Consider the following 12,187-nt stretch of genomic DNA (forward strand, 5'->3'; position numbering starts at 1 on the left):
TAAAAAAAAGAAAAAAAAAAGAGGAACCAGCATCTTAGCATCCTGTGTGGATAAACGCATGTGTCAGTTCATGAAGAATTCCCCACACATCTAAATTTGAGTCAGTTATGTTACAGCTCCTTTCACACACAGATGCCAGGTCTCGCTGCCCTGCCATTAGTGGGAGCAGTGATGAAGGTGAACACTCGTGTTAGGTTTCTCTCCCAGTGAGCGTGTACAGAGGTGAACTTGACCTGATTAAACACTGTAATGAGTCAAACAAAATTACTCTGACCAGTGTTGACACTCTGCAGTGTTTGCACAAGTCCTTGTTGGCTCTGTGCTGAAATATCAAACAGTTCGGACATTCATTCACCAACCACAGTCACCTTGACATTCTACAGCCAGACAGCTGGTATACTGTGTAGCATTTCCACGACAAACATAACCTGCTGCAACATGGAAACCAACACATAATATCACCAGTGTCGTGTCATTTAGTGTAATTTTGGTTCAGGACTGTGATCCGTTTCACAGTTTTCGGCCCGACCAGAAGCGCTGAAGAGAAAATGATGATTACGTTCTGTTTGAATTCCTGAACTGTACACACTAATCACCATCTAATATATTCTGTTTTGCAGCTAATTCAGAACCCCTCCCAACGTATGAACTGCTGATTCTGCACACCGCTGAGGCACAGGAATGGGCAACATATTTGCAGCAGATCTTGAAATCTTCTCAAAATTTCAAAAGACTGTCTATCTTGCTGTACGCGGTGAGCTCAGCCGATCAACTACACGGATACAACTTTGAAGGTTTTCAAAGCTGCAGCTGCATTGTGCTGCTGCTCACAGAAGTATTCCTGGACATCCTCTGTGACCACGAACTGCAGGGAGCACTACAGAGACTCCTTTATCCCCCACACAGAGTGGTGGCCTTCTTATGCGGCGTGCCAGAGGATGACATATCGACTGAGAGTTTTGGAGACTGGACAAGCTGGAGAAAACTCTATGCTGATGATGAGCCAGCTGTTTACATTTCCACCATTTTGGAAGCAATTACTGACAGTATGCCATCATTTTACATTTAACATATGTCTAATTTATCTTATTGCTGCTAAATTGTGCCCCCCGAAAACTAAATGACAGTTTTAGAGTGTTTTATTACAAGTTTCAGGAAAAAACTTTTTTTTTATTCAAAAAAAAAAAAAAAAAAGAGTGCAGCTATTTAAATTCCAGATAAACTTGTTGTAGGTTCGAAGTAATCAGTTAAATTTCTCTCAAATTTTCTCAAATTACAAAACCAGTAATCAATTACTTGAATAAGTTTGTATTTACTAGCTAACACGTCCGTGTTTTGGCGCATCAAAACAAAAAGTAGCAAAATGATAAACATTTAAAAGACACAATAATTTACCATAAAACATGTATTTTTTGTTTGTTTTCATTTTGGGCAGAAGAAAATTTCTGGCGAAGCGTTTTTGACCTGAAATTACAAAATATTTACTTTAAAAGTCTGAGTAAGGTGAGATTTGTGGGATATTCACTAAACTTTCTGTAGATGTTAAGAATATAGGGTGAGCTTAACAATCCTTATCCACTCAGCAAGATGTTTCTAATGTGTGAACAAGGAAATAAAGCCGTTTTTTGTTTATAATGTTTCTGTGGCATTAGATGCTGTTTATCCCTGATGATAGCTTAAACCATTTAATTTTTATTTTTCAAAGGCAAACACGTAGGGGCCGAACGTGACAGTGAAGCTGCTGCCGTCACCGTAGAGCTGCATGACATAGAAGCCGCTTCGGCTGAGAATCCCACCTACGATGAAACAGAGGAAGTTGTGTCTGAAGAACAAAATGAAAATGTTTTAAAGAACATGGAGCCTGTGAGCATCAAGAATTCAACAAGTGAGATGACTCCACCTGAGCTCCTCACATGTCTCACCGTCCAACCAAACAGAGTTCTGTGCGGGGTAAGACTGGACTCTTCTCATAACTCTAACATGAACGGCTGAATATGTTGGACTGTGAAGACACTAGAAATCTGCAAACGTTGATGATTACACAGACGGACGTTGTTGCTAATTTGATTGACATGTCATTGTGTTGTACTTTACCATGTTTAAGGAACAAGAGAAGCTTTTTATCATTTTCACAACCAAAGTGGATCGCAGGTTGGTCCCAGAGGTGGAGTTTTCATCTGAAAGTGTTGCTGCTAAAAGAGTACCGGCCACTTTGGAGAATGAATACACCATCAGTGTTACTGCACCTGGCAAGTATCTACAGGAAGTCATTTCATCTTAAACTAACTCATGATCGTTCACTGATGAATGCTGCATCTCCCAAATCTAAATCTGAAACCGTTTTTTTTTTTGGGTTTGGTTTGGTTTAGACATGCCTGCTGGACCGATTTCACTTTCTTTGTATACTGACCAATCATTTGTGAGCTTGATGCCGGTCACATATTACACCAGTATGGGAGAGGTTAGTCGTCACCTGGAGAAGGCTGCTGATCCTGTGAACTTCATCTGCCAGGTTTAGACTTTTTGCATTCCTGTTGGCTGTTTTTTGTCTTTTATTCTTTAGCTTTTCTAACTTATTTTTATGAACTTCCAGGCCTTTAACTTGACATCAAATGCAACAGAATCACTGGACACTATGCTGACTGACTCTTTAAAATCCAGGATGCCGGCAGCTGGCCTTCAGTTGTTTGGTGTCAGACAGATCGAACAAGACAATATGTTGACATGTAAGTTTCCCATTTCATTCGTTACTATTACCAACAATAACTTATAACCAAAATGATTGACAGCAAAATTTGCATTTATTTGATATATTTATCTTTTTTACAAATTCATTAAACCTTGTTGCACTCAAGCTGAAAGCACCATTTAGGAGTTGACATGTGGTCATATATTGGGTGTGTGTTTTCAGATCAACGGAACGAGGAGCTTCCCACTTTGCTCCACTTTGCTGCTAAGTACGGCTTGAAGAAGCTCACGGCAACTCTCCTGAACTGTCCCGGGGTTCTGCAGGCATACAGCGTGATGAACAAGCATGGAGACTACCCAAACACACTGGCAGAGAAGAGCGGCTTCCTGGCTCTCAGGCAGTTCATGGATGAATTTGTTGTAAGTACAAACAATAAATCTTTTGCACATGTGGATTCCTGCAGTATGATCAGTATAAAAAGAATCCAAATGAAACAGCTGGGGTTTTTTTTCTGGCTACTTGATGTGATTAATGACGCCAGGAGACCGCAGACATGGTCCAGTTTCACTTGGAAGACAATGTTAACACAGAAAACGATGGAGAGGTTTATGAGTCGATGGCAACAACCTCTCAAGACATCATGATGATGCACTCGGGTTGCTCAGAGGACATCTACGAGTCAATGCTGGGGATCGACCCAGAGTGTGCAGAGGACCTATGTAAGATCATATCTCATTTATTTTTTGTTTTAATACTGATAAAATTATTAAAAAAGGGAAAAATTTAATGAAAATTGTACAAGGGTTTGGGTTTTTTTTTCCCAGATGAAGTGATGACTGTGATAGATGAAAACCCAGAGGAAGCGATGCTCAGGAAGTTCTTCCAAGGTACACATTTAAATAAGAAGAGAAGGGAACTTTGTTGGTGTCTTTTACCTGAGAAGCCTCTACATACTCCTAGAATTTTTTTTGTTGACACATTTGAATACTTCACGATCGGTTATGTGCCATCTGACAGTTTCTACTTTGTGCTTTTATTCTCCAGCAAAACCACATGCCGCTAAAGACAAGCCAAACAACCTAAACTTAAAAAGTGAGGAAGAGGAATGGCAGGAACCCAGTACCTTCGATGAAATAGTGGAGGAGGATCCATACAATCTTTGTCCAGAAGATATCTATGATACTGTGGATGCAAAGAGCACATATAACCCAGGGATCCTGAACCGTCCACCAGCTCCAATCCCCAGACCTGAATCTGAGTCAGAACCTGACAAGAATATGACCTACATCTCTAGAGGTATTACACACTCTGTTTTGATTTATTTATATTATTTATTCTTTTTTAAAAAAAAACTAATAATAATTCAATATTTGACAGTTTTTACAGAAAAAAGCAAATCCCAGAGTAAAACCGCAGAAACAGAATACCCTCCAGGTAAAGCAGTTTGATATGACAAAATATTTGTTTTCTCTTTTGTTTTGTTTTTTCTGTTATCAGTTTCATGTAGCACTGCCAGATAATCTGACTGATTCTTTATGTTCATCATTTATTAGGCCAGCTCGGGTAAATACTGCACTGTTTGTATTTTGCGAGAGAGTTTTTAAAATTTGGATTAATTTAACAACCTAAGAAGTGCATTTTATCACTGTAGAATCTGTGATTAGCAACATATGCTTTAACAGTGCACTTGCTTTTCGCATTGTTTATATACTACCCTTGCATGAATATCTACAAAACAAAAAATTTACCTCTTCATTCAGTCTGAGCATATTTGTAATTAATTATAGCATTATTGGTGTGAAATACGTGGTGTTTGATGACATCATATTTCACATAAAACCAGCAGGAAGTGTTTAGTCACGGCTAATTTTGGCGACAATGCCTGGTCACGTAGCTAATATAGGAAAAAAAAGATCACATGACCCTGCTGAGTTAAATACAAATATTTTCTTTCTGCATTTAGTGCTACACTTAATTTTCACTGCCACAAGTTTTTATTTTAAACTCAAAATGACAAAACTAAAGAGATAAAGGAAACACATACTGTAGCCTCAATAGAGAGGATGCAGGATACCAGATTATTCTTCTAGATCAATGTTTTATAAATCTGTCCATGCAGTGGTACGGCATCAAAAACATGCAGTGCCACTGCCCTGCATGTTTTTTTTTTATGTTTACACATCTGGCTGCAGTTCATGGCAGATTTACAGACTTGCTGAGAACTTGATGAGGAGGTGTATTAATCTGAATGTGGTGTGTTGGAGTAGGAAAGCATCTAAAACCTGCAGGACAGCAGTACCTGAGGAAACCTGACAAACACTGATCTAGATTAATGAAAAAGACAAATATAAATCCAATGTAAATTTTTACATATGTGCTTTTCTCTAAGACGTAAGTGTTATAAAGAAACTTTTTCAATAGTAATAAGTGATTATTTGTCCTCAAATCTGCTGATTAAACTGAATTGGAAGATTTGAATACAACTGTACTGCAGTAATGTAATAAAATAGCTGTTAACACATCAATAAAACAAAGTCAATTATATGTTCTGTTGCTTTTTATTTTTATATATATATATATATATATATATATATATATATATATATATATATATATATATACACATATATATATATATATATATATATATATATATATATATACACATATATATATATATATATATATATATATATATATATATATATATATATATATATATATATATATATATATATATATATATATATACACACATATATATATATATATCAAGATAAAGAAACAAAACAATTTGTTTAACTGATGATATTTTGGAAACAAACATGAAAAAAATGTTTCAACTTAAGTATAAAGTTGTTAATATTTCCTGATAGCTTTGCCGTATATTTTATTTTCGCTCACACTACCAAGCCATGTACTCAGGCTGTGGCTCCAAGGTCAGATTCATTTACTTGCCCGATAAACTCTATATAACCTTTGGTTATTTTCCTGATCTATCATTATTTTATTACCAGATTTTAACCCCTTGCGTACTTGTACTCATACATACACAAAAGAACAGAAAAATTACTATTTGTCTTATGGTATGTATTTATGTTCAGCTTCTATGCCAGCTTTCTGAATTAAACAGGTGCATGATTTAAATTTTTTAAAAGAAATACAACCTTTTTTCTTACTTTATATTTTTATCTGTTTACTTTTTTATATTTTAAATAGTAAGACCTGCATTTGACCCGCCCACCTCTGCATACGATCCCTATGCTGGGATGAAGACCCCTGGACAAAGACAGCTCATAGCCCTGCAGGAGAGGGTTAAAGTCGGAGAAATAAGTGTGGATGAGGCCGTTCAAGAATTTAAGGCTTGGCAGTTTGATCATGATAGGAGGGCGAACTCGCTACGCTATCAGCAGGTAGATAAAATGTGCACACTTACAAGCAACGGTTTAGCAGTAAATCAAACCTTTGTTTATTTTTTTGTTGATTTTGCTGTCATTGAAGGAAAACCTGAAGAAATTGCGGGATAGCATCAGCAGGCGTCACAAAGAGAGAGAAAAGTCTGGAAAGGAACTTGGTATTATTATTATTGTGTCCTTTGAAATCATACTGTATATTTTTGTGATAATCTCAGTTATTAATGCTGATTCCAAATTTTTGTTTTCAGAAGTTTATATTTTTAATATTGCTACTCCTCTTTTAGATTTTGAAATAACTCCTCCGCTGCAGACGAACTGGGGCTCCTCTATGACATTAGAGTGTGCTGTATATGAGACAGCACCCAGGATGATGGTGCCACCCCCTCCAGCAGTTCAACCTATCATAAGAGGCAGCTGGAAAACAGGCAGTACATCCAGCACATCAAGTACATGCTAGCTCTTACCTTTTCTTTTCCTTTATAAGTGTGTGTCATGAGTTAAAGAGGGTGGGGGCTAGCTTCAATCAGCAGTCATTATATTCAGCTCCTGTTGGAGCAACCTGGAAAGGATGATTAATCGTGTAATAATCATCTGACTTAGGCATTTGTTCAAGTAAAATTTAAAAGTGCGAAATTCAAGACTTCCTGCAAATCGGATGTTTCTATTAACACAAAAATGAATATAAGATTTCACTTGCTGAATTTGACAGATGTCTGTTATGACGATTCCCAGTGTTTAAGCTCTTTATGTGTGATCGTTAAGGCTTTATGCATCAAGTCAAATCAAATCATTTACAATTTGAGTTCGAGACACAGTGTGTGAGATTCATAGACTTAGAAAAAAGAAGTTTATTTCCTGAAGAGTTTCCATATATATATATATATATATATATATATATATATATATATATATATATATATATATATATATATATATATATATATATATATATATCACAGTCATGTTTTCAGTGATTTAAGTTGCCAGTTTAACAGAATCTGACAGTTTTTTATCAGCGCTTAAGCCCCTCAAGTTTATTCCGAGTCACTGTATGTTTACTGTAAGTAAATTTTATACACAGGAAAATGGGGGGGGAAAATCCCTCTTAAATTCTCAGCTTTTACACATCAGAAAGCCACCAATTTCAACTTTTATTTAGTATAAAACATTTAGCTTTCATGAAAACAAACTTAAGATCAAAACGTAACATTTAATAAGAATAAATTAATACCATGGCATCATAAAAGCTGTTTTTCTTTGTGACATTGCCCCGTCTCTACTCTGCTGGCTTCCATGTTTAGTAACTCCTGTGCCTATCTTCAGGCCTGTTGTACAACGGTAATATGCATGTTTTCAGACCTAAGTATAAACTTCTAACCCACAGTCTGTGAAGTGCTCTTACGCCATAACTCACCACAAAAACTAACCTCAGAAACTGGAACTCACTTGTCTTCTTTCTACATTAACATGTTTTTTTCTGTATTTTTTTCTATCAGGCACTGAAAGCAACAGACTCAGTTCTCACAGCACTTTTAGCTACAGCAGCGGCACAGAGCCTGATTTTGAGGTGAGGTCCCACACGCAGCAGGCACTTTTACATCATCTGGACTTAACAAAAACATTTTTATATCAGAGAAAGGCACTCTGGATGTTTTATAGGCATTTTTCCCTGCTTACTCGTCAAAAAGTAATGTAAGCGTTAACTTTCTCTTGTGGTGTTTCAGCCAGTAGTCACTTAACTGCATGCGCATCAGAAAGGTTAACAGTGGGTGGAGTGCTCGGTTTGACTCGTATTTTCAAAGCTCACTTCAGTTTTTCATTTCCTAAAATAAAGTACGAAAAGGCTCTAGATTTCCTGTCCGGTCTTGAAGTCGGACACACGGGCTCGTCTATGTAATCAGAACATCTTTCTGAGCTTTACTTCAGACCTTTGTCTAATATTTGACAAAACACATTAAAATTAAGGTGGATAAACTTACAACTAATGATTTAATATTAATATAGCCATTTATTTATTTTAAATGGTCCAAAAGAAATGATAAAACCCCCAGATGTGATGTTTAAATGTTTGGTTTTACTTAGACCTTTTTCATTTTAGCTTGAATATTTACTGCTTATTGCATGTTAATACACTGTTAATCCTGTTTTTAAATGCTGTGTTCATTGTGACGCCTAAGTATTCTTAATAATCATGTTAAAATAAATATAATTGTTATATTAAGGTCTGACTGCAATGTATTTGGTGTTTCTTGTTTCTGTTAAAGGACGCAGTTGAACATCTGCCCCCTCCACCTCGACCTCCACGGCCCTCCGATGCCTTGCCTGTCATTCCTCCACCCAGGATTCCCCCCAGGATCCCTGAAAGGTCAGACTGAACACCCACAACTCCCACGACTGATCTGCATTGATGTGGCAGAAACAAACAGGAAGAATATAAAAAAAACAAATCTTTAAGTAACGATGAAGCGAGACAACAAACGATAAAGAGGAAGTATTCACCCACCAGTGAATTTGCAGCTGTGTGATAGAGGAAGCCAGAGCGAGAGCGATAAAGGTGGGGATGTTCATGTTCTGTGAACATATCATTTTCTGTAGAGGTGTATGGTGTGTGGTTCGATTATACTTAGCGGTAAGCAGTTCCTGTAAGTAAATGCGACACAGCAGATACTTTTAACTATTTAAACACTTTCGCATTGCTTTCTTTTTAGAAGCAGAACCGTCTCCACTGCATCGTGCTTGCTATCAACATATGTAGGCTACACAAATCTAAACTGATCATATCTACAGATAGGATCCTGCATTTTCTTAATATAAATTTCCTTGATTTTGTTTATCTAAAAGCAAAAAACTTTCAATAGCATGTGTTGCCTCTGACATTAATGAATTCCCCTCAACCAGGTTCAATAGATCAGCTGCATCAAAAACATTATCACTAAAGTTTGAGGTGCTGCAAATAACATGGTAGAATATATCTGTGGTGTAATTCTTGTTAGTTTCAGGAAAGTGAAACCTCACATAAAAGTTGTTTTTTTGTAGTTGGTTTTTTTTTTGCCTCTTTTGAGTCAGTGATCAGAAAAGAAAGGACTCTGCTTATATAGCACATGTTGATCACTCAAAGTGCTTTTACACTACATACCACATTCACACTACACTTCTATTGTTGTATACAGTCCTAGTCAGAGACTCTGTTGTGGGAAGGTTTCAACAGGGGCCCTTCTGTGCAGTTTGCATGTGTTCACTCAAAAAGATATGCATGTTAGATTAATCAGTGTTATAGTAGGGTATACGCGGGTATACGGAGTATACCCACTTCTAAACCTTCTGTGACACTGCTTTTACAATTACAAACATCCACACACATGTATCTACGTCGCCCAGCAGCTCCTCTGCTACAGTAGTGCAGTTAGCTGTGTTAACTTTAGCCTGAACATAGACATAATAAAGGTATTTGTATATATGTTAATGAGCTTGTCTCTCATTAGTCTGTGTTTCAGTATTGGTTTAGTCATTTCATAACTCTTCCTTCCTGAAACCAAAGAGCAGAAATTATGTGACAAGGAGCAAATATACTGATGGATTTTTGGTCACATTATCAGAGCCTACATTATAATGATGATTTCTTACATTATGTTAAGATGTTTTATTGGCTAAAACATGTTTGTGTTATGTCTGCAAAGTTTACACAAAGAATACACACATAAAAGTTTTATATGTTTACATCTTTACCACGGAAAAATTCAGACATTTATACATACAGCTACACACTATTATAAGGTAAAACAACATAGTAGAGTATGCACACTTGTTGCAACTGCAAATTATTCAAGCACACCACATTTAATGAAGTGGTAATAGATATTCTTTTGGAAAGAAAACTTTTTTGGTGTATTTAAAGTTATTTCTTAATTGTTCTGTTCTGTTTTGCTGTTGTTCACACAGTTGATGTTATGCATGTGTGATCGTTACGGGCAACACAGTACAACATCTGTCCAGGTGCAACAAGAAAGTGTTTGTGTGTGTTGCTACATGGTTAACATGTACCATGTACAGCTCAAAGATGTTCAGATTAGTAATATGTATGCAATGTTTCACTTTCTAACCTAAAACTTATCATCTTCCAACACATCTATATGTTTCTGTTTCAGATGTTGTGTTTTCTCAGCCTGTTCTTTAGGTTTTCTTCTGACTGTTTTTGACTTCAGGTGGCGTCTGAAGGTGGTGTGTTATCTTGTTCCTGTTTTATTTGTTGCAATTTAACCCCCAGTGGATCCTGTTTGCTTCTTGCTTCCCTATTAGCCTGGTTCTTCGTTGCTTTCACCACATTTACCATTAGTCCACCTGTATTGGGAAAGCAGTGGCTCATGTGTCAGAGTGGGTAACTGGAAGGTTGGAGGTTTAAATCCTGCTTCATCCTAGTCGTTTTTTCCATGGGCAAGACACTTCACCCTCCTTGCTTCCACTATAAGTTCTGCTGATGTATGAATGTCTAGTGGTGGTTTGAAAGGCCTCCGATACAGATGGGCTGCCATGTTTCCATCTGTTTGCCCTCAGACCACTCGTCTCAGTCAGTTAAACACGTACTCACTCTTGTCTGACTTTTTTTTTTTCAACTCAGTTTCTCAAACATCCTGCTCCAGCAGAGCTTTTGGTTTGATTTTAAACAAATTACTCAGCCTGCCCCCCTTCTCTCTCATTGTCCAGCATTTGAATCCTTCCTTTGCACCTTTATCACAGAGCATGATAAGCTAATAGGAGCATGGAAATGTGGCTTTTTAACACAAGTAAATCCTTGTGATCTACGTCTGCACTAAGGATGTTCAAATATTCAAACTATTATTTTAGGTAGTGAGCTAAAAGAGCTCATTTTGTTGGAGTAGGTGTGTGTATGTGCTAGATTGTGTGTGTGAAATGATTCTGCGGATAAAATAATGTAGAAGTATAAATACCACAGCTGTTATTTTTAAGTTCTGAGAACTGTGAGCTTTAACATCCTGTCTTATTTAACATCAGCAATCTAAAAAAAAAAATTAAGATTTTAAAAAATAAGAAGTCTAATTATTTATATAACATCCAATTATGCTCTTTAGAAGACTTTGGAGAACTTCTCATGTCTAAAAATAACACTGACACTTTACATACCCACATTTCACAGTCTGGAAGTGAATGTCATCACTGTGTCTTTTTTTCAATGAAACAAGTGGTTTTGCTTTTTACTGTATTTTCTTCAACACTCAGAACCTTTCATCATTAATATGCTTCCTGCAGAGTGCCAGATGTGCCGCATGAGCGCTACATATCCTGCCCGACTCGAGCACTTCCTCAAAGACCCTCGCACAGGCAAGCAGACTCAGCTCCTCCAGTACCCCGCCGCCTGCGGTGATGCCCACACGTCGCGACATTTACTGATTTTAGGCTTTAATGTTCTTTTATAACAGAGATGGAAAATGACTGTGATGTTCATCTCTTAACCACTAACAGGATTTAACTAGATGCACCCAACTTGACGGAAACTTTTTTTTCTCTTTCTGTATTTAAGAGATGTTCACTTGTCATATTTTCTTGCAGGGGTGAGCGTGTGTGAGAGCGTGTGTGTGTAATCAGTATATTATATTCTTCTTTTTTGCTGTAAAAACTGTGGTGTGTAATAAATGTGAAACATTCAATAACTATGATATGATAGTTGTTTGTTCTGATAAGGCTCATTACAATGATAAATATATTCTAATGATAAGGATTCATTTCATTAAAAATATGTTGATGTATATTTCCTGTAACTGTGATGTTTATGGATGTCCTTTCATTTTTACATAATGCTTGTAGGTAGTCTGTTGTACATCAGAATTAATATTATATATTAATATCTTAATTATATATGTTGAAATGTAACTAAAGGTGTGCCTGTTGGAGTTTGGTACTTAGAGCCACTTGATTTTGAAGTTGTTTTACAATTTGAACACTTGATGGTGCTCTATACACTCTGTGGGCGCCAACCAACATTTCAAGTCCTTGATTTTATCTCGTGATGCTTTTTGTAGTTTAACTAAATTAGCTCACTGTTATGAAGATGAGCTAAGACAATTAA

At 36.7% G+C, this 12,187-nt stretch overlaps 1 protein-coding gene across 1 annotated transcript in view; it reads left to right on the plus strand.

Annotated features, from left to right (window-relative positions):
* pik3ap1 (phosphoinositide-3-kinase adaptor protein 1) overlaps positions 1-11,485 on the plus strand; it is a gene marked incomplete at its 3' end in the record, with an annotated part of 11,820 nt that extends 335 nt beyond the window's left edge. The window contains exons 2-17 of the mRNA XM_079248740.1: positions 621-1,046; positions 1,706-1,950; positions 2,105-2,249; positions 2,370-2,512; positions 2,594-2,726; positions 2,912-3,108; positions 3,231-3,408; positions 3,514-3,576; positions 3,734-3,985; positions 4,067-4,123; positions 5,909-6,102; positions 6,191-6,263; positions 6,390-6,551; positions 7,602-7,672; positions 8,370-8,470; positions 11,371-11,485. Coding sequence (XP_079104866.1) covers positions 621-1,046; positions 1,706-1,950; positions 2,105-2,249; positions 2,370-2,512; positions 2,594-2,726; positions 2,912-3,108; positions 3,231-3,408; positions 3,514-3,576; positions 3,734-3,985; positions 4,067-4,123; positions 5,909-6,102; positions 6,191-6,263; positions 6,390-6,551; positions 7,602-7,672; positions 8,370-8,470; positions 11,371-11,485 — 2,555 coding nt within the window. The remainder of the gene's footprint in view (positions 1-620; positions 1,047-1,705; positions 1,951-2,104; positions 2,250-2,369; positions 2,513-2,593; positions 2,727-2,911; positions 3,109-3,230; positions 3,409-3,513; positions 3,577-3,733; positions 3,986-4,066; positions 4,124-5,908; positions 6,103-6,190; positions 6,264-6,389; positions 6,552-7,601; positions 7,673-8,369; positions 8,471-11,370) is intronic.
* Positions 11,486-12,187: the final 702 nt, after the last annotated feature.

Source organism: Telmatherina bonti, assembly GCF_933228915.1.
Source record: "Telmatherina bonti genome assembly, chromosome: 11".
Classification (NCBI taxonomy): domain Eukaryota; kingdom Metazoa; phylum Chordata; class Actinopteri; order Atheriniformes; family Telmatherinidae; genus Telmatherina; species Telmatherina bonti.